Below are 25,151 nucleotides of genomic sequence, written 5' to 3' on the forward strand. Positions count from 1 at the left end.
TAATTTCTAGCCAAAAGGATTTTTAAAGCCCTTTATAGTTATCATTTTCCGATTTTATTGTATTTGTGATTAAAAACATACAATTAGTGCTATATGACTGAAATTTATTGCAGCATAGCATGTGAACTTTTTTGAAAACATTTTACTTTTGTTTAAGGATAACACATATTCTCTCTTTGTGAAGTTTGTATTTTATGTTTGTGTGCTTATTAGTAGTATTATTCAGATTTTATATTAACATTTGTCTGCCTTGTCTATTTTAGACGTAAATATTTAACATCTCTATTGAACACTGTCCGCTGTCCGCTTACCTATTTCCTGTACAGTTTTTAGGTTGTTTTCTTTTAAATATATTTTTATTGATGTCAGAGAGGAAGGGAGAGGGAGAGAGAGAGAAACTTCAATGATGAGAGAGTGTTATTGATTGGCTGCCTCCTGCAGGCCCCCTACTGGGGATCCAGCCTGCAACCTGGGGCGCATATGCCCTGACCGGGCATCGAACTGTGACCTCCTGATTCATAGGTTGATGCTCAACCATTGAGCCACACCAGCCAGGTGGTGGTTTTCTTTTGTCCAGATTGAATCTGTGAAGTAAAACGTAAATAAGTTCATGATCGGTATGGCCGCTTTGCTATTCACTCTGTCAGGGGGAGACTAGCCGTCCTCTTCCGTGTCATCTTGCCTGAATGCAGTTTTGTGAGACAGTCGCTGACCTAGGCGTCTTTGGTTCAGTCTCTGGTGTGTCTTGTTCTCTTCTAGTTTCAGCCTTCCTGCGGACTTTGGTTTTAAGTATGTCTTGCAGAGACAATGTAATATTGGATTATTTTCTCCTTATACCCAGTTTGAGCAGCTGTTCTTTAATTAGTGAAGTAAGCTCTTCATTTATATGGCAGACAATTATCATTACACTTGGGCCTATTTCTTGCATGTTATTTGAGATTTCCCAACTATTTTTCTTACTGTTTAGATTTTCTCTCCTTTTCATTGGACACAGTTTTCTTAGGCTGTGTTAGGTGCTATTTGTTCCCCTATTGATTTCTTAAAGCCATTGGCACATTTCTTCTCCAGCAAAAGAAAGTGCTTTGAAATTGTGGAGCATGCCCCCCCCCCCTTCAGTTCCTCCTCACCCTGACCCCCGTCATCTGGATACCCCCTGGATCTTAGTTAGGCTTTGTTTTAGATGTCATTCCCCCCTTTTCTTCATTATCCCTTTTTAAGACAATAAGGAATTGGAAGGTTGGCAAATGTCTCATCTAAGTGAAAATAGTCTACCTTTCTCACATGGCTTTGTGGGGAGATGAGGTGAGGTGAGCGAGAGCACTTGGTAACATAAAGGATACACAGGTGTCCGAAAGGTGCATCTGTTCCCAGCCTGCCCGTCTCCTGCTTCTTGCAGAAAGTCTCCAGTCCCTTTTCAGAAACCTGAGTTGATGTGTCCTTTCCTTTACTGTGTCGCACGCTGTCCTTTGATGGGTGACAGAGTGTCTGTGGGTCACCAGGCCCCCGTCCCGTGGGCTCAGCAGAGGCAGTGGTATGCAGTATAGGGCACCAGGTTTTGCTCACTGAGCAGGGAAAACCCGGGGTAAGGGCTTTGGTTTGCTGATGATCGACTGGAAGCCAGAGTGCTGTTGGAGCTTCCTTGTCAGTGAAAGAAGAAACTGGGAAGTTGGAGGCATAGTGCTTTGTTGTTTAACAAAAGCTCACCGTATGGAAACAGGAAGTTCTATCATGTAGTGAAAACTACTTTTAGGTACTTTTAAAAATAAAATGAATTATTACAATCAATGGCCTAATCTAATGGTACCTCGTTTTATTCCTTACTAGGCTCATATTGGCAACTTACTAACATCAAAATTCTTCAGCTACAAGGATTTCGATACTTTACTGTATACGTGTGCAGCGGAGTTCGACTTCATGGAGAAGGAGGTGAGATAGGGTTTCTAGTCTTCCCTTTGGGTTGTGTTTCACTCGTTTTTCAGAAAAGGGTGTTCCTGTGATTTATACTCTGCCCCCTGTGCTGTCGTCTGGGTTTGAAGGAAAAGGAAAACCTGGCAGCTTAGAGGCAGCTGTCCCAGTGACACTGGTACGGCTCCCTGGACTCTGGGTCTTCTCTCACTTAACAGTGCAGAACCCTGCACTCAGGCGGCGGCCTGAGGAGTAAACACGGAGGCCTTCCTTCCAGCGGCTCTTCCAGGCAAAGCACTCGCCCAGGGAGCTCAGGCTCCTACGCTGCACTGCGCTCGCTTTGCAGTGTGTGTGTGAATGATCGCGTTGCTTTGAAATACGATTTATCCAAGTTCTCATCCCACATCAGTTTTCTGTTAAACCTGCATTCAGATGTTTAGAAGGAAACCAGAGAGTGGTGCAGTGGAGTGAGAGACTAGCTGCAGTGTCGCCTAATGTTCCCGAACAGATGACTCCCTTCTTGGTACCATAGCTACTGGGCATGAGCAGCCTGCTGCAGAGAGACAACGTGCACAGCAGAGCACTTTGCTGTCTTAATGGTATTTTATAGAAAATAGAATTTGCAGTACTTTGTGAGCTGGTTTGGTTCAACAAACATACATATATTTGTGTCTCATTATACCACCCAGGTGGCCCTGATTTATGATATTTTATCATTTACAAAACGTGTTTCTTTTTTTAAATAGTATAGAATTGTCTTGTGAGGGAAAGTGTTGGTGACAAGCAAATCAATTGCGATTTAGAAATTTCAAGTTCAGGATTGCTTAAGACTGTGACCTCAAATCATTGAAAGGTGTATAGGATTGCAGTGTGCCAGGCTTTGTTAGTGAAGTTTTTTCAGTAGTTTTTAAAATCTGTTATTAAGGAAATGCCAAAATGTTTTATTCTTTTTGTAAATATTGGTCAGTGTGTGTGTGTTTGTGTATGTGTGTGTGAGAGAGAGAGACAGAGAGAAATGGGACCATGGTTAAGGTTGTATTTCTTAAAATATATTTTTGTCGATTTCAGACAGAGGAAGGGAGAGGGAGAGATAGAAACATCAATGATGAGAGAGAATCATTGATCGGCTGTCTCCTGCACACCCCCTACTGGGGATCAAACCCGAAACCTGGGCCTGGGCCCTGACCTGGAATCGAACTGTGACCTCCAGGTTCATACATAGGTCCATGCTCACCCACTGAGCCACGCCAGCCGGGCCTGGCTAAGGTTCCCCCCAAAAAGCACAGGGAAAGCCCAGGCCGTTTGAAGGAGTCGTGCTGACTGCAGGTGAACGTTAGGCGGCCCTGTCAGTTAGGGCAGTTGGTGCAGAGGGTGAACAGTCATCTCATCACATTTTACACTTTCACATGTGAGGACTGGATCTGTTAGTGTTTTCAATTCAACACTTCGGGGAAATTTGTTTCTATGGAAACGCATCCTCATTTGTATAGTGAGAGTCCATGGTTAGGTTGGGCCCTGGCTGGGTGCATGCTCATGTTTCCCTTCATTAGTTCATTATTTGAAATGAAATTTTGTCTGTTCAAAATAACACCTCCTTCTAACCAAGCCTCCCTGTGATTTCAGACTCCACTGAGGTACACAAAGACACTGCTGCTTCCAGTGGTCCTTGTGGTGTTTGCTGCTATCGTCAGAAAGGTATGTCCGCCACTAGGAGCTCTTTCCCCCTGTATAGCCTTTTCCAGTTCCTGCCAGGAGGTGAGTGTGCTGGGCTACGTGTTAATCCAGCACAACAGTTACTAATAGCCTTGGACGAACACTTACAACCCTTAAAACATCCCTCTGTCAGCCAGCTGGAAATAGACCCGGGGAAAGGGTGGCTCAGGCTTGATAATCATGTATTTGAAAGACAAGATCAAAGAGACCTTATTGACCCAGATACAATGGTTTCCGCCAGTGTAAATTATTGCTGACTTGCTTTAACTCTTACGTAGTAGCTCCCTAAAATCTTTAACACATGCCTTTGTAAGCCATCTGCGCAGTGTTCACTAACTCCTGGATTGGATTTATTATTAATCAAAAGGAAAAATAGAATATTACCAATATATTATTAAACTCAATAAAATGGTTAGACTCCCAACTTGGCTTTGATATTGAAACTCTAAGCCCAGATACAGATCAGGGCAGGGAAGTTGCAGTCTTTAGCAAAGAGCGGGTGTGATGGTCTCTCTTTTTTCTTTAAGAGTTGGTGGAGGTAACCGTAGGCATTTTAAGAGAATGAATTGAGATTAATCTGTAATAGAATAATAGGTAATAGATTCTGATCTGTAGCTAGTAGTGTCTGTTTTAACACAATGTTGCATATTTGTAGAATATTCTGCACTATACTTGTCGATCACATTATGTACTGTACTTCCCCCAAACATATCACGTGCGTTATTTCAGCTGGATAATTGACAGCCCCGTGGGGTACGCAGACATTATTGTCCCCATTTGGACAGATGTGGAATCAGAAGGTGGGAGAGGTTGCTCCCAGCCTCACCTCATGTCCACGGGAAAGCTAGGGGCAGTGGGGATGGGACCGCGCACCCTCCTCCCCAGCTGCGTGTGCAGGACCCCGCTTGGAGCCTCAGCCCAGTCCACATCCAGTCAGTTCACGGCCAGCCAGTGCTGCTTCTGCCAGCCTCTGCTTCCTTCGCCTTCTGTGCACTTTATGTGGGTCCGCACCCAGAAGGAAGTAAAAAATACTAGATGTCGGCAACCCAGGAGGCAGGGAAAGAACCATGTGGGTGGCTGTAGGTGACGAAGCCAGGTTGGGCTAAGGAAGTGGGGATGTTTGATTGAAGAAGGAAGATTCCACTGGAAAGAGGATCAGTATTTCACATATTTAAAAGCCTGCCACTTGGAAATAAGATTACATTCATTTGGCTCCTTAGAATTACGGCCAATTCCAGGAGGCAGGACCTTGGACCAGAATTGATCCAAAGTGATTAGGAAAGTGCTGTAGATTCAGGCAGCAGCTGGCGGCTCTTCAGGAGCTGGGTGAACCCCAGTTAGCAGTGGCATAGAGGACATGGTGCCGGAGTTTCAGGCCGCACGGCCGCCCAGTGACTGCTCAGTATGAAAATGCAATTCTCAGTCACGTGTGTCTGTGTGAAGGGGAGGCCTGGGGGGTAGAAGCCACTGCGTGTGGATTGGGAGCCAGAGGGCCGGTTTGAAGGCCCAGCAAAAGGCTCCACCACCTTCCGGGAGGTCGCTTCATCCACCCGAGTGAGCTGGTTGCTCGTTTACAGAATGAGGACAGTGCAATCTGCCCGCCCAGGTTGACGGGTATTGATATGCTCAAGAACTCTACAGATGCAAGACTGTGTCGTCATAATTATTACTTTCCGAGTTTTCTCTTCATACTTTTATTTAAGTAAACGTTTGAAAGTTCAGAAGACACATTAGTTAAAATTCTGCTTTTCCCCAAACAGCTATTCTAAAGTGTTTAAAATCTTTTTGCAGATCATTAGTGACATGTGGGGTGTCTTAACTAAACCACAGACACATCTAAGGTAAATATACTATTAATAATGTTGCTACTTCCTCCACTTATTATAAAGTAGATACTTACAGTGTGTTAACTGCATAGTTCCGTGTTGTATACCCGATATTTGCTAATCGTCGTTTCCCTGGTTGTCATCCCCTCTTTGTTTTTCTCATTATTTCTTACCTGTGCAGAGCCCAGCACATCCCTGTCCACACTCCAGGCCCCGCCCGATCCAGCCCAGGCCTGCCCGACCTGCACATGGTCTGTGCCTGAGGGACACAGTGTTGTGCTTTAGTTTGGCAGGGAAACTATGATTCTGTCGATGGTTTCAGGACCAGGGAAGAGCAGGGAAATATAAAACTGGATCCATACCGCACTTTCTATGCAAAATAAATTTCGAATGGAACAAAGATTTAGGGGGAAAAAAATGAAACTTCAAAATTAACCAAGAGATTACATTTCTAATTTTAGAATTAGAGAGGCCTTGTTAAGTCTGACATAAAAACCTGTAAGCTAGAAGAAAAGATGACAAGGTTGTCCAGATGCATACTTGGATTTGGTAAGATATTATAAGCATTGTTCAAAGAAAAAGACGAGTTGGGGGAAGTATTTGTAATATAAGAACAAGGGACTAAGGGCCATCCTATATAATAAAAGCCCAGCTACCCAACGGCAGAACGACTGGTCGACCAGGCGCTATGACATGCACTGACCACCCGGGGGGGGGAGACGCTCAATGCAGGAGCTGCCCCCTGGTGGTCAGTGTGCTTCCACAGTGGGAGTGCCGCTCGACTGACCGGGATGAGCAGTGCTCCCCCGCTACCAGTGCACACATGCCGTGCACAGGGCCTCTAGTCTTATATAAAGAATTTCAATAAATAAGAAAAATGATAAAAACCCATTACTAGCAATTGAGAGAAGAATGAATTCTCCTTTCCCTTTCTGCCCCTGAACAGGCAAGTGGTTCCCTGCCTCTGCGGTTTGGCAGTGGTCCTGCCCAGCCCATACCTGCCCCTCCCCTGGCCCCATAGCCTGGCTCTTTTGTATGGCCAACGCCTTTAATGGGGGGGGTGGGGTGGGGGGAGACGCTCAATGCAGGAGCTGCCCCCTGGTGGTCAGTGTGCTTCCACAGTGGGAGTGCCGCTCGACTGACCGGGATGAGCAGTGCTCCCCCGCTACCAGTGCACACATGCCGTGCACAGGGCCTCTAGTCTTATATAAAGAATTTCAATAAATAAGAAAAATGATAAAAACCCATTACTAGCAATTGAGAGAAGAATGAATTCTCCTTTCCCTTTCTGCCCCTGAACAGGCAAGTGGTTCCCTGCCTCTGTGGTTTGGCAGTGGTCCTGCCCAGCCCATACCTGCCCCTCCCCTGGCCCCATAGCCTGGCTCTTTTGTATGGCCAACGCCTTTAATCCTTACATAATGTCACCCCCTCAGGAAGCCCTCCCTGACCATCATTCCTGAGTAGCTTCCTGTCTCTTGCTTGTTATTCTTCACCATCACCCCTTTCTGATTCTCTCAGCGTGCATCACCGTTTGTGATTAAATACTGTACCTCTGGAAGTTAGACGGCACAGCGAGGCGTAGGGTGGGGCTGTACTTCAGCTAGCACCTCTCTCCATGCCCGCGTGTCCTGTCCGTGCTCACAGCAACGCAGAGATAATGCACAGAGATGCGCGTGGTGGGGGTGTTCGGTGAACCGTGGGGACAACCCCAGTGTCCACAAGTAAGGGATTGGCTTAATTAGGACCCAGTCATAGGTGGGTGCTGGCTGTCTTCATGGACATCCATCACACATCATTGAATACAAAGTTACAAAACTGTATATAGGATGGTTCCACTTTTGTTTAAAACAGGAAGATTGTGTACACTTATTTGTGCATAGGAAGGATCTGGAAGGATGAAACTAATGACTGAGAGCATGGACTGGAGGACGGAGTAAAGTTTCAATTCGACTTCCACTTTTGTCGGAGTTTTGGGGTGGGGATAGAGGTGAAGTTTAAGTGTTTGTATTTTCTTTTATGACTTGGACACACAGTCTTATTCTCTCACCTGCGAGTTTCTACCAACCAGAGAGAAATGGTTGCACGTACCCCAAGACAGTCCTCGTTCTCATTTAGAAACGGCTGTGGCCGTGGCCGTGGCCGTGGCTGTGGCCATGTTTATTCCTGGAGCCTTTGGCGGGGGTGGGAGGTGGGGTGGGGCGGGATAGGGGTTGTGGGGCAGGGCAGGGAAGGCTTCTGGTATAAATGCCAACGTTTCTCTCCATTGGAGACGGAGTTTTTCCCAGAGCTTGAAGGTTTGTACAGATGACAAGACACGAAGCCACAGCTGTGAGGCAGCTCTGGGGGAGAAGGGCGGGCCTGTCCAGATGCAGAGCAGCCCTGGGAGAACCGCTGGCTGCGGAAGTAACTGCAGAGCTCACGGGGCTAGCGGGGTCACCGGAGGAGGGCAGGGCTTTGAGGGCTGGCTCCCTGACACATCATTGGGCGTGACTGCCCGAGTCGGACGCCAGTGTAGAAGGGGAGCGGGCGGGAGAGACGAGTGAATTTGGGATGTGAGTACCGGACCCCGTCCTTTGCTTTCCCTCTCCTTCCCCTTTTGTGTAAGCTGCATGGGGGCAAAGGGCATTTCCCACCTTGTTCTCCACGCCACGTCCAGTGTCATCCGTGCTCAGTGACATGGAGCATGTGGATGGATTTGCACCCTGTCCTCCTGAGGGGTTCGTTTTGTAGGGGAGAGATGATAGTCAATAAACCCATGACAGTGTGTCTTGTATGAGGCGGTAAAACAGGGAGATGATGTGGGAGTGATCGAGGAGGGGGACCGAATCGGGGGGCAGGGCGCCTCTAGGTTGGCAGGAGGAGCATGAGTTGTGTAACTAGAGCTTGGTGATCAAGAGGGGCTGTGACCCCAGGATGAGGAGTGGGGCCCAGCTTAGGAAGGCGGTGGGCAGCGTGTTAGGGATTTGAGTTTCTCCGTTACCTGAGGACCCAGTGGAGGGTTTGGGCAGGGTGTGGCGTGCCCGGATTCCCATGTTCAAGGTTGCTCTCAGGACTGTGACGGCATTTGTAGGGCGGGGCGCGGGGTGGGGTCGGTGGAGGATGTGTGAGTCTTCATGCACACATCCTCCTTGGGAAGTTCAAGCTGTCAAAGCTAAAGACGGGATTTTGAGGCTATTTGTATTCCAGAGATGCTGCTGAAAAAATCTATGTGGCTTCCTAAATGGTCTCCGTAGCAGCTACAGTTCAGGGGGAGCTGAGGGAGCATGGGGGAGGGAGGCAGGGTTTGGTACCGCAGGCCTCGGAGCTCCTCTCAGTCCGCTCTGCTGGGACGGCTGCAGTGAGGGCTGGCTCCCCACGTGTCCCGTCGGCCTGGTAAACGTGCCTGGCATCAAGTCTACGGCACGAGCAGCATTGCCATTTCTTTCCCAAGAAACTGTCTTAAAGGGCTGCAGCCTGGCTTGGGTTTATCACTGTTAGTTATTTTGCTTTACATAGATGCGCCCTGAGGGACTATTACAGGAGCTGTAAAACTCACATTTGTAAGATAAAGATGCAAACAATTGAAGGAAGTGCTCCCACTGTGATTTAATAGTAGTGTTTCTTTTCCCATTGCAGAAACCACCAGTGTGAGCACGGAGAGGTAAAGACTTAATGTTTGTATACATTTGGACTTTTTTCCTCGTCCCACCTTCTGAGTTTATTAGTAATGTCACTACTCCTCTATAGACGAGGCCTCACGTGTTTGCTGAGAAGGCGACAGGCGGGACTGGTCACTGTTAAGTACGAAACTCACGTGGTCCCCTGTGGGATCCCCACGGGGGTGGCGTTCATTTCTGGAACCATTCAGAGGCACGCGGGTTGGGATTGCTTTCCCCTCGGCTCACCTTGCCCGGGCTTCGGAGATGTGACTGCTGCTACTCCCAGCTCCTGGTGATTCAGCCGGGGTTTTTCCCCTTACTTTTCTTTTTAAATTGAGATATAATTGACATATAACATTATATTATAGTTTGAGCTACAACACATGATTCGAATGTACATACATTGCGAAATGATCACAATATGTCTGTTAACTTCTGCCACCCCACTCAGTTACAAGAATTACCCTTTTTTCCTTCTGATGAGGCCTCACGATCTGCTCTCTTAGCACAAGCCTGGCGCCTGCAGCTAGTGATGCTGCAGTGCCCGTTCCCTCCTGGGTCTGATGGCTGGGCCAGGGCAGAGCGCTGGGAGCTTGAACCGCAGCTGGTTGCCGCTCCCGCCGGGACCTGGTAGCGAGAGGTAGATTCAGAAATGTGCCTCAGTGACGGAATTGGAGCCCTCAGACAGAGGGGAGAAGTTGGACAGTGAATGTGAAGGCTTGTTTATTTCAGAAATGAGAGTGTTGTTACTAAGAAGCAGTACCCTTTTCCGTGTGTCCACCGTTTTGACGCTATAGTCTCAAACGTCAGACAGTAGGAGTGAACCTGTCTCCTTTCCTTCCAGCTGGTGTACCATGCACTGCAGCTGGTCGCGTACACAGCCCTCGGTATTTTAATCATGAGACTGAAACTCTTCCTGACACCACACATGTGTGTCATGGCTTCCCTAATCTGCTCGAGACAGGTAAGGCCGTGGCTCCTTGGCGTGGTAGCCGCTGTGAAAACTTCACAGCCTTTGTTGTTGAGGGTCCCTAAGACAATATTGAATTACCCAGAGTTCTTAAGTGATTATCATTGAAGCTCTTCCATGGTTTTGTACTGATTATTCCAAAAAGCCAAAGCTGATCATGTTCTATCTCCTAACTTCTAGAATAGTCCTTGACAAACAACAGCAGTGCAGTGAATTCAGGAATGGTTACTACAGATGTTGATGGGAAGCAGAGCTTAATTGTAGAAATAATTTGTTTGCTTTGACATTCATATTGTAAAGTATTGTAACAATTGATTTTATTTGATATGTACTTTCAAGTTGCATGTTTTTCAGTATTGAGCTTTACCATGTTTTCATTGAGAACACGTGTGCACAGTGTATCCCTAGCTTCAGTGCGTTCCCTTTTAAAATTGAGCTGAAGCCTGCTGGTTATTTGCTGCTTACTTTTCCTGGATACCTGCCTCCTTGCTCTGTAGTCACAGATTTATGCTTCCACCGAGTTACCTTTTCTTTTTTTAAAAAAAATTTTTTTATTGATTTCAGAGAGAAAGGGAGAGGGAGAGAGAGAGAGAAACATCAGTGATGAGAGTGAATCATTGATCTGCTGCCTCCTGCACGTCCCCTCCTGGGGATCGAGCCTGCAGCCTGCGCATAGAGCCTGCAACCTAGGCATGTGCCCTTGACTGGAATCGAACCCAGGACCCTTCAGTCTGCAGGCTGATGCTCTATCCACTGAGCCAAACGGCTAGGGCCACCGTGTCCCCTTTACATCAATCAAGTGGCCCTCTGTGGAACAGCACCTCTTTTCAACTTAGCAGTATTAGCATCTAACCACGCTCTGGGGAGGAGGGTAGAGCAGTGGGTGGAACACCTAAAAGCACCATTTCTGTATGTGTCTTTGGGAGTAATCTTTGGGAGAGAATGACAGCGGCACCTGTTGTTACTGAGAGCGGACCATCCTAATAAGGAAGCCACCAGCCGGCCTCCGGTTCCCAGGCAGAGTATTGTTAGGGTTGAGAGGCACTGCTTTCTGAGGGTCGATGCAGGGAGACTGCTGTTTCTCCCCCTGTGCCCAGCAGCCCGGACAGAAGAGGAGGCTGGCTGGAAGCTTTCCCTGCATCCCTCCTCCCTCCCCACCTCCACCCCCCACCCTCCACCCCCCAGTGAGACTATGGTCCTAGGTGCCCCTGGCTGGCCTCTCCGGGTGGGTGCTCCACGCACAGCCGCCTGGGAAGGACCCTGCACCGAGCTCCATGCTCTGCTGTGGCTTTTGTGATCTTCATAATCTTTGAGCAAGGGGCCCCGGTTCTCATTTTGCAGTGGGCCTGGCCTGGCCTGGCCTGATAGGGAGTAGAGCGAGCAAGTTGAGAGAGAAGAGCTGCTTAAATCTCGGCCCACTAGTGTAAGTGCTGGTGGGAGGGTCCTTTGATTTCCACGGCACTGTTTCTGGAACTTTTCCGTGGGGTAATCCATGCTTTGTCGGGGCCTCGCAGAGACTGTGCTGTTCTCTGGGAAGATCGTGTGTGTGTTGGAAACATGCTGCTTCCTACTGACAGTTAACTGCCCGTGTGTCTTTGACTTCGTTTCAGCTCTTTGGATGGCTCTTTTGCAAAGTACACCCGGGTGCTGTTGTTTTTGCTCTGTTAGCAGCAATGTCGATACAAGGTTCCGCAAATCTGCAAACCCAGTGGAATATTGTAGGGGAATTCAGCAATTTGCCACAAGAAGAACTTATAGAATGGATCAAATATAGTACCAAACCAGGTAAAAAGAAAAGTAGTGTTTTTCCCAAATTTTACATGCACTGCAAAACCCTGAACCGAGTAACTGCCAATAGCTTTACTCTTTCTAGGCAGTGCTGCTCATGGATTATCCAGAAGAGAGATGTCAGTCTTTTTTAAAAAAATATTTTTATTGATTTCAGAGAAGAAGGGAGAAGGAGAGGGAGATAGAAACATCGATGATGTGAGAACCATTGATCGGCTGCCTCCTGCATGCCTCGTGCTGGAAATTGAGCCCACAATCCTAGCATATGCCCTGACCAGGAATGGAACAATAACTTCCAGGTTCATAGGCCAGTTCTCAGCCACTGAGCCACGCGGGCTGGGCAAGGTGTCAGTCTTGCTTAAGTGGTTTGCAAAGGAAATGCGAGGCTTATTTTTTTAGTCATTAATTTTACTGTTTTCCATACAACATGCCTTGTGCTGGAAATTGAGCCCACAACCCTAGCATATGCCCTGACCAGGAATGGAACAATAACTTCCAGGTTCATAGGCCAGTTCTCAGCCACTGAGCCACGCGGGCTGGGCAAGGTGTCAGTCTTGCTTAAGTGGTTTGCAAAGGAAATGCGAGGCTTATTTTTTTAGTCATTAATTTTACTGTTTTCCATACATTCCAACTTTTTTAAAGTTTTACATGCCACAATTTAAAATAATTTTTATGTTTGTTTTCTTCATGAATTTTTAATTTTAGCCAAATTCCTTCTTGAAATGAACTCATGGGATCTTTATGTTTAAAGAGGAAGATTTTGTTGTCATTCGAGTATCAAATGACTGAATATGAAATCATCTTCAGAATTTCTTGGTTCTATAAAAGTTTCTGAGTCAATTTGTTACTTCTTTCCTAGAACCAGGAAAGATACCCAAGATGTTTACAATAAACAAAACACAAAAACCCCCGATATGAGATGATGAGGCTCTGTCTCCCGAGGAGAAGGCCTCACGGAGCCGGGTGTCGGCTGCTACTTTATCAGCCGTCGGGCTCCACTCTGGCTGCCCTGGGTGGTTCAGTGGCCACCTCTCTGGGCTGCAGCTCCTTCAGCTGGGCTCCGCTTCTTTGAGTTGAGTGTCCTCCTAAGACGTGGCTCCTGCTTTGCAGACGCGGTGTTTGCGGGCGCCATGCCCACGATGGCGAGTGTGAAACTCTCTGCACTTCGGCCCGTTGTCAACCATCCACATTATGAAGATGCAGGACTGAGGTACACGATTCTCACCCTGAAAACACATTTCATACTCATTGTGTGGGGGCAGCAGAATAAGGTTTCAGGAAGGACGGGGTGAGCTGGGACTTACCGAGGTGGGAGGAATGCTGGTGAGATGCTGCGTTACTTGCAAAGCGTGAGGCTCCGTCGGGCAGTACAGCCCACCCTCCGGGCTCATCATCTCACCAGGTACTGAGGAAGTCCCGCGTGTCAGCCCAGTCGGGTCACGAATCCCAGACATTAGGTTATCACTCGTCCTCGGCTCCCGGAGACTCCTTCGCCTGTAGCTTCTGTGAAGGTTTTCTCACGGCCCATTTTTCTGGAATTCCATTCAAAGAGGCTTTTATTCTGGTTTTCACCAGGATAACCTGTTAAAATGATTTTGTTTTGTTTTTTACTGTTTTTCTTAAAAACATAAAGTATGCTCTCTCTGAAAAGGAAATAGACGCCATCTCCGTGCGTTTCCTAGGGTAGGTCATGTTGTTCCTTTCCTAAGGGACTGGGTGAATCCTGGTAATAGCAGTGGGATATACATTTTATAAATAAAAAGCTTTTCATGATTAAAAAAAAATTATTCCTGGCAAGCTAATTTCCAGAGCAGTATGTTGAATAATTTTAGCTTTTACAAACCTAGGGACGAAATGGAGAGCCGCTGCCCGCTGACTGTCGGGGTCAGGGCTGGGCTGGTGCAGCGCGAAGGAGCCCATCTTGTGCTTGGGCGCCTCCCACCCCCTCTTACTTGTGAGAGTGACGCCTTAGAACAAAACCAAGCAAACAGCCAGAAAGCCCAAGTGTGGGAACCCCTCTCCCAGGTCCGGTGCCCCCTCCTCCCCTTCCGACCTCCCTCCCGATGCCCTGAGTGGGCTCCTGTGGGGCGTCTCCTGGCCCAGCCTCCCTGGTGCCTTCTCCCAGCCCCGTTTAATCTCACAATCTTCTGCTCAATTTTTCTTTAAAGAGCCAGAACGAAAATAGTGTACTCCATGTATAGCCGGAAAGCAGCTGAAGAAGTGAAGCGAGAGCTGGTCAAGTTACAAGTGAATTACTACATCCTGGAAGAGTCGTGGTGCGTGCGGAGATCCAAGTGAGTACATGTTTGATGGCCATGAGCGTCAGGCCGGGCTCCTGGGCGAGCGCTTCATTAAGTCGTGCGGGTGGTACAGCATTTAGCCAAGTATAAGGGGAAATATTTGTAAGGTAATGGTTTGAATTGGAGTTTTCTCCTTCTGTCATTACAGATATCTGTTTCTTTATAATGATTGGCCCGTGTACACTTCCTTAAAGGCAGTATACAGGCGCTGATTGATAATTTCCCGAATTATTAATATTTGCCTGTGATGTTTTTTAAATCCTTTATTTCACATTGGATGTATTTTCTCCCAAAAGACTTGCAGAGTCTGAGACCACATGGAGAGTCTGGTCGTGATGACGTGGGGAAGCGCTGAGTGTCAGGGCCTCCTTTGTCCCCCCATCCCTGCCACCCTGCAGCTTAGACAAAACCTCTCTGCTGTTTCCACATCGGATTTGAGTGGGAAAATGGCTACTTTTACTCTGACCTGTATGCTCTTGGGTTCATCGTTTTAAAAAATGCCTGTTTTCAAGAGCCGCTCACTAAGGATGTAAGCAGCAAGAGTTAGTAAGACCCTCAGAGCTGCTGTGAGCTCCACGGTGGACTGTTAGCTGTCCTGGGCGGCTGGAAGCCGATAACAGCAGCTTGCTGCTGACACACCAAAGCATGGGCTCCCGGCGGAGCAAGGACGGGAGCGTCTCACCAGAAACCGGGGATGTTTATGGGATGCTGCTCATTCTCACTGCTCTTCAGCTGAACAGAAGCCGGCAGGAGATTGCTGTGTCGGTGGCTTGGTCCTACTTACTCACCATGTATTTCCGTGGTACACACGGGTGTTCAGACACACTGATTATATATGGACTCAGGAGGGAAAGCAATTCTGGGACACGGTTGGTCAGCATTGCCCACCAGAAAACTCGAACGGTTGTTGATAGTTGAATGGTTTTTCTGTGAATATGTCCCAAGCGACTTGACTTGAATCAGGATTTATGGAAAATGTTATTGTTCTTTGAGTCATGTTTTAGAAAATGCTTGAAGTCTTTTTGAACATAAGAATGTATATGAAATTCGTATACCCATCTTAACTAACTTCGTTGGGTAAATTTAGGGCAGAAAACTCTTAACTCTTCTCATACTTCTATGAGGACTTTGTAATAACTGGATGGGGCTGACATCTGCCGTCAGAAGTATTCCTTTTAAAAAATATATTTTTATTGATTTCAGAGAGGAAGGGAGAGGGAGAGAGAGATAGAAACATCCATGATGAGACAGAATCTTTGATCTGCATGCCCCACACTGGGCACTGAGCCCATAACTCGGGCATGTGCCCTGACTGGGAATCCTGGTTCATAGGTCGACGCGCAGCCACTGAGCCACACCGGCCAGCACTCCATTTTTTGACGGCGATTTCCACCCTGCTGGGGTCTGCTTTGTGCCTCGGCCTCACTCCCAAGGCTCTGCCAGCCTGAGGCAGCGGTAGTTTCCTGGGACAGAAATGTCATGTTTCATGCTCCGCCCCCCACCCAAGCTAATGACGAGCCGTGGTTCAAGAGTCTTCGTGTTTCCCTGGACCCTTGCCGAATAGTGTGGGTCGGTGCTGAGGTCTGTGGGAGCGCCCGGGATGTGCGTGGGTATAGTAGTTCACGTACTAATAGCAGAGCACTGCTTTCTGTACATGACGGGGGAGAAGACAACTTTAGGAATTTATTCAGGCAGTTAATCTGCACCCTAAACATCAGCAGTGAATCACCCATCTAGACAGAGCTTGTTGCCATCACCAAGACTCAGAGGTGGACGGTGGAGGTGCTGGAGTCCCATGGGGACCTTGACTTGCCCTTGTGTTTGTTCAGCAGAAGTGGGGAGGCAGGAAGCGGCGGAAGTGACTTTCTCTAACCTGTTATCCCCACTCCATTACTAAAACAACACTCGATCTGCTGCAAGATTGCACCAGACTGACGCTAAATCTCAGGGCTTAGTCCTTGAAACAAAACGCACACTGTGCTTTCGTTCTGATAGGGAAGCAAACAGGCGCTCAGAGAGGAGGCAGGGAGAAAGACTGATGGCGAGGCCTGCCGTGGCCATGGGATGGACGGGGTTTCTTGGCAGACTTTCCACCCGCATTGGGCTCTTCCTTCTCCCCCGCCTGGGCCCTGGCTCCCAGCTCAGCCATGTCGGGCCGAGACACCTGTGTGCCACGGGGACAGAGCAACCTGTCAGAACAGAGGAGCGAATGGGGAGCTCACATACGAGAACAAAGGACGGGGACTAATATTTATCTAGTGTTCGGTTCATGCCCAGCACTTGGGTGAGCCCTAAATTATATGATCTCATTTACAAGGGGCTTAATTGTGTGCCTTAATTACTCCTTATTTCTTGACACTCCGTGTTCCAATAACATGTACGAAAATCACTCAAATGCGAGTTATAGATGAGCTTTTAATTAACTACTCTCAGTTCTCTGCTTTCTTTCTCATTAGTCCCAATAATACAGTTGACATGAAATTAAAATACATGAATTCAGAAGAAAATTATTCAGGTTTTCACTGATGCTGTTTGAAGATGTAGCCGGCTGGCCTGGGGAGACTTTGGGAACTTGATAGGGACTCAAGGATGTTACACTTGGACAGACAGTCTCCCAGAGGCAGCTCTGCCTCTCTTCTCCTGCAAGCAGGGAGCTCAGGGGCTGGGAGTTTCTGCTTGCTGTGTAGTTCACCCTCTGCTGCCATTGGCCTGCAGTGTGGTAACAGCCTGGCCTCAGCTCCTGGGAGAAAACGAGAAGGCACACAAGCCGAGCCCCGTCATGTGTGTGCTCAGTGTCGGTAGAATCTGCTGTCAGCCACGGTGTGCAAAAATGTGCACCAAACACTGCACAGGAACACTCGTTGGGGAAACCTCCCGTGGAGATCCTTGGACGGAGGCAACGTGAAAGTTGTGTAGCCCTTTGTCAGGGTGATAGTGCTGCTTCTAGAAGCTTAGCTTGCAGAAGGATAGAGGCACAGAAATGTTTATGCAAGCACCGCTTTATTATGGTAACGTGGGAAACAGTTAAACATCCACCCGTAAGCGTGGTTACGTAATGCACAGGAGGACCAGCGACAATTAAAAGGAGGAAAGCTGGTCTTTATGTAATGAGATGGAAAAGGGCCACATTTTATTGGCAGTGAGGAGTCCCAGAACAATCTCATTTGTGTAAAAGCAGCCCGGGGCATCAGCCCACGTAAATGCCGTGCCTCCCCGTGCCTGTGTCCGAACCAGAAGAAAAAGTCTGGCAGAGTGTGTGCGGGGCTCTTCGCAGAAGCCACCTCTGAGGGTGGCCCGGGAGGGGACGCTGACTTCCATGTTTTATTTGATAGGTCTGTTCTGACACTTTCTGGATGATTGATTACCTCTCAGTAAAGATGCTGTGAAAAGAGAAAGGATTGCATTCCGCCACTGTGCTCGCCTCCTGGTGGGGAGTAGGGAGTGGGGTTGCGTTGGGAATAAAGGGACTTACTGGGAATGGCTTTTTCTCTGAGAAAGAAGTGAAGCAACTATGACAAAACCTGAGTTGTCAACGCTCTATAATTTCTCCTTGACTTGCCCTTGTGTGTGTTCAGCAGAAGTGGGGAGGCAGGAAGCGGAGGAAGTGACTTTCTCTAACCTGTTATCCCCCAGGTTAGTATCTGCCGACACTGAGCACACACATGTCGGGGCTCGGCTTGTGTGCCTTCTCGTTTTCTCCCAGGAGCTGAGGCCAGGCTGTTACCACACTGCAGGCCAGTGGCAGCAGAGAGTGAACTACACAGCAAGCAGAAACTCCCAGCTCCTCAGCTCCCTGCTTGCAGGAGAAAAGAGAGGGTATTTTTTGTCGTTTTTATTTTTTAAATTTCTCAAAGCGAATAGAAGATTGTGAACTTGCATTCACCTTTTCTGTTTTATGAATGGGGCCAGCGTCTTGTAAGCACGTTCCACATGTGACACGCCCTTCGATCCTCTGGACGAGGCTCAGTTTGGCAGAGAAGTGGTTGCGCTTCCCATTCCGTGTCCCCTGGGAGTGCACATCCCTCTGTTCCGTCATCCGTGAGGCTAAGTCCCTTCACGTGATTGAAGCATGTCCCACTCTCTCTAGTTTAAGGAGACAGCTTTCCTTTATTATTAATAAGAAATCTATAGTGGTATGTAGAGGCCGTTTGTTCATCCTCTTTCTCAACAGCGTTTCACCAGGTATCTTTTACATCCAGTTTTTAGTCCTTGCTGAATCAATGATTACTTTAGTGATTATAAGTATTAGGCAATATAAATTGGAAAGTAATGTGTCACTTACTGAACAGTGGGCATGTGAGGATGGATTTGATAAGCAATAATTGGACCAAGAGCTACTGGGCTTTCTGTATGGAAAAATTTAAAATCAAATCTCTACCTCACACCATACAGGAAATTAATTACAGATGAGTTCTAGGTCTAAATGCACACAGCAAACTTAAAACTTTTATGGGAGAATACACAATGTACGTGTTCACGATAGTGTGGCATGGAAGAATTCCTTGAACAAGAGAAAAGTCATAAGCTCTAAAAGAAAAGACTGGTATTTTGGAGTATAATATAAAAATCTTTAAAAGGAAATTGTGAACTGTAACAAAAGCCAACAATTTTAGTTTTAAAATAAATGTTCGAGTTATCGTGAAGATCTTAATCTTATTTGGGCAAATATCACATAATACCAATTTTACTTAAACTGTTCTTTAAAAAAAATATGTCGTTTTCAAGATTGAATTATGGGTTCAGTTAAGATGTGAGTTTAACACTACTGCATTTTCTTAAAGTTGGCTCATTCTGGAATAGTTTATGGAAAGTTGCATAAATATGAACTAAGTATACTTGCCAATTAAAATTTGTAAAATTAATGTAATAGATTACGTCTTCCTACGTGCTGGTTACCATGCCAGATACAGTGTCTCTATTAATCCTTATACACAGTCAAGCCAGGGGTATTTCCCATTTTGGAAATGTGGGGGTGAGGCTGAGCAAACTGTCCAAATGCACGTTTTGGTAAGTAGCTGAGGCAGAAGGTAACCAAGCTCTTTCCCCATCACTGCATTCACATACTTTGTAGATCTGTTTCTTTAGCATTAGCTTTGCTGTGTTCCTCCTTGTTCTAAGGAGGACTGAGGGCGGCTCACATAAGCGTAAATTACTCTGACTGGATTTTTTAAACTCAGTTAGTTGACGTGGAGCAGGTGAAAGGAGGGAGGGCAGGATAGACAGTGTGTGCCCTGCTTCACCTGCGCCTTCTGACGCCCCCTGGTTCCCTGTGTGTGAATCTTCCAGGCCCGGCTGCAGCATGCCCGAGATTTGGGATGTGGAGGACCCCGCCAACGCTGGGAAGCCGCCCTTATGTAACCTCCTGGTGAAGGACTCCGAGCCGCACTTCACCACCGTGTTCCAGAACAGTGTTTACAAAGTCTTAGAAGTTATAGGAGAATGACCGCGGCCTACAGAGAAGGGCACCACTCATGGTTTTAACGTTTTGCTAATAACTCATGCCTTGTTTTTAAGCAGATCCCAAAAACTTTTATAGCTAACTGTTTTCAAATAGGACAGTGTTTTATTTGGTCTATTCGAGTGTCATTCTGATTGTAAAAGTATGTATACCACTATGAATTGGGTACTATTTCAATGCACCCCTTAAAATTTGCTATGCAAATGAGTATATGCTTGTATTTGACTTAAACATTTGTGCTAAAAGGAGCAAAGCTACCTGTCTACAAAATAAATAGGTGATGACAAAGATGATATGAAAATATGGTCAATTCTGAACTCAGTGGGGTCTGATTTCACAGCTTATGGACCATTAATGCCCTGGCTTTTGCATCTGCCTCTTGCTCTTGTCTTTGGGACATGCCAGTGATCACTGGCGCTCCTCAGCCCTGCTGGTTCCTGTCATAAGGGTAGACAGGGCTGCCAGGGGCGGTTGCTGGGTGGGATTACCTGTTTACTTCCCTTCTCCGTGTGCTTTCATTCCTTGTTGCTCTTGTTAACGAAGCATTTCCTGCCCATTAATAATCCAGACTCTAAGACAGAATGGCCAGGTCCATTGCTGTGCCAGCCAACAGTGTGGTGTTAGCGTTTCTTCTCCCTCCTTCCTCTCCCCCCGCCCAACATTCTTTGTCAAATCAGTGGTATTTACTCAGTTAGTTCCTTATCAAGTACTTATTCTTGGTTTAAAAATATTTAATGGCGAGTGTATATTTTCTCATTTTTAGTATTATTCAAATGTGTATATTTTAATACCTTTAAACCACTTTTAAAATTTTTCATGTTTAATTGTAGTTTTAAGAAAAACTATTTTGAACAACCTCAAATGTAATACATCCAGAAACTAATGTATATTTCTGTAGACATAATTTACAGTGGAACAATAGACTGTAGTGTGTGGTAGCTTTTCTGTTACTATTAAGAAATACTACAACATGACTAATTTTTCTGTCAGAAAGTAAATGAATAATAATATTGAATGGAGTTTTTATATTTTACTTTTAAAATTGCCTGTCTTTAATAAGACAAAGCCTTAAGCCTTACCATTTTGGTTCTAAAAACCATTTCAGTGTGAGGAATGAATATATTCAGCTTTCCTCTTTATATTTTTCTTCCTATTTATTTTTATTTTTAAAAACTTCCAAACCTCCTTTGAGTTCCTCCTATGAATTTTTGTTTTCTAGAAGTTGTGTGAAATGAGATTTTTCAGAACAGTGAATCCTTGTAGCTCTGAGAAACGGTTTTAAGATTTTAAATTCTAAGCAAACCATGCCTCTGGCGGACTGCACATTAAGTTATGCAGCGTCCTCGAACCACAGGCCCGTTAGCCTCACTGGAGCGCCCTGAGCCCCGAGTCTCAGCGAGGGTGCGGTGCCCACCCGGGAGCCAGGCATCACTCTTGTCTCTGCCTGCTCACAGACCAAGGACCAGCCGGGTCAGCTTAGAGCAGACCTGAGCGTGTAGCCCCAGGCCTGGGTCCGGGAACGTCCTTCCAGCCCCTCTGTCTGCCCCCCCCGTACCCCCGTTCTGGCCCTGTCTTTAGGTGCTTGTCCCTTCTCCCCGCCTTTGCCATTTGCTGGGTGACTTTTACTTCTTGGGAAGTAGCCAGGGGAGTTGTGGCTGAGGAGGAGAATTTGAGCAAAGCTGCAATGATCCAGAAAAATGGGAAGAGGGACCCAATCCCCCGAGGATGGGCGTGTGGGACTGCAGCTGTTTCCCACCCAAATGCAGCTCTTTTGTATATTCAGCGGGTACAAGACTTTTAAGAAATGGTACTTTTAAAGTTATTCTCTGTTCCTCCCCCCTCCAGTGATTTCCTTCCTAATAAGTTCCCATGTCATGATTGGACATTAAATACAGTGGCCACTGCTTCCTGTGCTGGGGGAGGGTAGAGTGGTCACGTTGGTGCCATTCCAGGTCACGTGTGTCAGTATTTCTGACACGGCTCCCAGCGAGCTCTGGTTCTGCTTTTCGGCCGGCGGTGTGGGCAGGCCTCGGGCTGCGCGGCCCGCTCTGTCTGGGTTACCGTCACGGTCACGGTCATGTCCGGGAGCAGCCGCTGCTGCAGATTCTAAATCTCTTTTTATGGCAACACAGCGTAGTAGTAGGTTTCATAAATGTGACAAAACAGTATTGAAGTTCAGTATTTTACACATTTTTTAGCATTTAAAGATATTTTTGCTTTGGTGTAAGGAAGGTAAGGATGGGCAAGGAGGCGATAAAGACAGCTGTGCTCTGACGGGAACAAACGAAGCCGGGGCAGTATTTCTAGAAGCTCAGCCCCTGGCAGCGCTTGGCAGAAGCAGTGCAGGTTAGAGTGAGGCGGGTGAGGAGACGGGAGGGTGCGTCAGGCCACGGTGATGTGACAGAGGAGCGTTGTATTTTTATGACTTTTATGCCGGTTGTTTACATGTACTATGTATGTTCAATAAAAAAGATCATGAAAATACGAGGAGGACTTGGTTGTTTATTGTTATTTTCGCTTCCTCCCTGACCCCGGGGTGTCCGGCCTCCTGGTGCCGTCGGATAACCGAGGGCAGGGCTGGCAGGGCGGAGCTGCTCCGTCCTGGGGAGGGGCGCTGGGCTTGCCCACGCTCTTCTTGTACCTGTGGCATCGCCCACTGAGATGGCTTATCATTTTCATCAAGGGACACAGTCGTTCTTTAAAGCCATATTGTGGGGATAATTCCAGAGCCGCTGAAAGCTTTTGCTCGTACATTAAACCACAGTGTGGGCGCGTGACCTCTCCTCAGTCGCAGCGCCATGTTTTCGCTTGATGCCAGCGTCAGCTGTACTTGCCTGCCTGGAGGAAAGACCGGCGGGTCAGTTCACACCTCTGTAATGATTTCTTTACACGGTGACACCTGACGTCCGGGGTGAAGTTTATAATACAGGGCTCTCAGATGTAGTGTGTGGAGTTCGCATCCCTAGAGGCTTGTTGAACCCAGATTGCTGCCCCCCCTGCAGAGGTTCTGATTCAACGGGCCTATGATGGGGCTGCTGTGGCCTGAATGTGTCCCCCAGTTCACAGGTTGAAATAATCCTAACCCTGAGGTGACTGTGTTAGGAGGTGGGCCTTTGGAAGGGGATTAGGTTATGAGGACGGAGCCCACATGAAAGGGAACACTCCCTTGCCCCTTCCACTGTGTGGCCACAGCTGCAAGGTGCCGTCTGTGCACCAGGAACCAGGCTCTCACCGGACATGGACTCAGCCGGCGCCTGGGTCTCGGATTCCCAGCCTCCAGACTGTAGGAAATGGATTCCTGTTTGTAAGGTATCCAGTCTGTGGCATTTCGATGTAGTCCCCCCAGGGGCCTAAGACGGATGTGGCCCCATCACGTGCATTCCTAACCTGTTCCAGGTAATGCTGATACTGTTCATCCCGGGACCATGTTTGAGAACCACTCTCTAATGAATGGGAAAGACTGGAAGACTTGCCTCTAGGGGGCGCCCTATTCCTGACAGCACTTACCCACCCACCAGGACAGCGGGTCGCAATAGTGGGAACTGGATTTTGCGGAGTCCCTTGTGGCTAAAGGGCTTTGCTCCAATGGAACTTGCAAGGAGCAAAGAACAGATGTGGTCATTTTTAACCAGAGCATCAGTACAGCTTATTTGCACTGTATTTATTGATGAGAGTTCTGGACCATAAACATTTTAAAACAAGACTGGGTCCAGGTCCCTTTATGCCAGCAGTTCTCAACGTGTGGGTCGCAACCTCTTTGGCAGTCGAACGACCCTTTCACAGGGGTCGCCTAAGACCATCCTGCATATCAGATATTTACATTACAATTCATAAAAGTAGCAACATTACAGTTATGAAGTAGCAACGAAAATAATTTTATGGTTGGGTCACAACTTGAGGAATTGTATTTAAAGGGCCAGAAGGTTGAGAACCACTGCTATGCTGTCTCAAAGGGTAAGAGATCCTTTTTTTACTGCTGCATAGTATTCCCTGGTGTAAATCAAGCCTGCCAAACAAAGGCTAACACAGACCAAATAAACGAGGCCCGCAGGCCGTGGTTTGACATGTGTGGTATAAATGGACCACAGTGTTTCTTTCACTTTAGAGATGGAAAAAGAGTGAAATCCTTTGAAACGGGACTTCTTTTGTAAACTTCCTTTGTCTAGAAGGAAGTAGATAATTTAGTGATCAGTGTGGATTTTAAAACTTCAGTTTTCACTTTTCTGCTTTTGTGTGATCCCAGAAACCCTCTGTCCTCTTTCTCCCACTGTTGGAGGGCAGGTACGGGTCAGCTCTGGGTCTCAGATCACCTGTTTCTTGTCTGACCCCTTCCCCTCCCCCAACCAAAAGTTCCTCATTTAACTCGGTGAAATTGTTCCTGACCAAAAACAGCTGAGCTGCTCTTAAACTTCATCACATCCTCCCATTGTCTCTATCTCACAGCGCTGTGTCAGCACAAACACATTTTTACAACGGAAGTCGACAAGGACATTGGGGTAAACGCTTCCCCTTTAGCCCTCCCTGGCGGGAGATCTAAACATTCTGCGTGAGTGGGAGGCTGGAAGGCTTTCCCTTAAGATTCCGAGTCCCTGTGGTATAATTAAAGGTACATTTGCCTTTTTTTGCAAAGATACTGGGTTGGTATTGATATTGGCTCTGTTTTCAAAGCCATGTTTTCTGTGCTCAATGGGCTGTGACCTCAAATTCTAATTAAATAAGCAGCGTGTTCTCAGAATGACTTTCACATGAGCGGCAGTGCACTGAGGATTCTGTTGAAGCAAGCGTGTTCCTTTTAACTCGGCAGGATACAGTTTCACTGATGTTTATGTACCTGCACATTTTTTTCTGTATGCAAATTTATTATCTTGAAAGAAGGTGGAATGTAGCAAAATCAGGCTCATTGAGTTGTTATGCTGATTGCCCTTAACCCTTTAGTACTTACCCATTTCTAAAATACAGAAATGAAAGTAAGAAATGGCCGATTCTAAGTAGATTTGGCATCTGTCCATCAAAACTGATTTAAAACAACAACAACAAAGTTGCCTGAAGGTCTCTGACCAGCCCAGGTCTCTGGTTCAGGTCTGCCCTCTGGGCAGCGGTGCCCGGCTCAGGCCTGCCCTCTGGGCAGCGGTGCCCAGCTCTGGTCTGCTCTCTGGGCAGCGGTGCCCGGCTCAGGTCTCCCATCTGGGCAGCGGTGCCCGGCTCAGGTCTCCCCTCTGGGCATCTGCTTATTGAGCAGAGTCCAGACTCAGGCCTGCCTCTTGCCCTAGAGCACCCTCCTTCCAGGAAGAGCGATTGGCAGCCCTGCCAGCCCTTCACATCTGTGATGCGCTGGGCTTTTTCTAACAAAGACCCCTGCGGTGTCCGGCTCAGGCCTGCCCCCTGGGCAGAGGTGCCCGGCTCAGGTCTGCCTCCTGGGCTGTGGTGTCCGGCTCAGGCCTGCCCACTGGGCAGAGGTGCCCGGCTCAGGTCTGTCCCTTGGGCAGTGGTGCCCGGCTCAGGCCTGCCCTCTGGGCAGAGGTGCCCGGCTCAGGTCTGCCCCCTGGGCAGCGG

The 25,151-nt window shown here is 47.4% G+C and overlaps 1 protein-coding gene across 3 annotated transcripts in view; it reads left to right on the forward strand.

The window, feature by feature from the left end:
• Window positions 1-22,085, forward strand: part of DPY19L1 (dpy-19 like 1 (C. elegans)) — a 52,114-nt gene extending 30,029 nt beyond the window's left edge. For all 3 annotated transcript variants that reach the window (XM_015559707.1, XM_015559708.1, XM_015559709.1), the window contains 9 exons: window positions 1,825-1,926; window positions 3,529-3,600; window positions 5,410-5,459; window positions 9,060-9,084; window positions 9,927-10,046; window positions 11,663-11,837; window positions 12,951-13,050; window positions 14,009-14,134; window positions 19,427-22,085. In XM_015559707.1, coding sequence (XP_015415193.1) covers window positions 1,825-1,926; window positions 3,529-3,600; window positions 5,410-5,459; window positions 9,060-9,084; window positions 9,927-10,046; window positions 11,663-11,837; window positions 12,951-13,050; window positions 14,009-14,134; window positions 19,427-19,583 — 927 coding nt within the window. In that variant the 3' untranslated portion in view covers window positions 19,584-22,085. The remainder of the gene's footprint in view (window positions 1-1,824; window positions 1,927-3,528; window positions 3,601-5,409; window positions 5,460-9,059; window positions 9,085-9,926; window positions 10,047-11,662; window positions 11,838-12,950; window positions 13,051-14,008; window positions 14,135-19,426) is intronic.
• The last annotated feature ends 3,066 nt before the right edge of the window (window positions 22,086-25,151 follow it).

Source organism: Myotis davidii, unplaced genomic scaffold (assembly GCF_000327345.1).
Source record: "Myotis davidii unplaced genomic scaffold, ASM32734v1 scaffold573, whole genome shotgun sequence".
Classification (NCBI taxonomy): Eukaryota; Metazoa; Chordata; class Mammalia; order Chiroptera; family Vespertilionidae; genus Myotis; species Myotis davidii.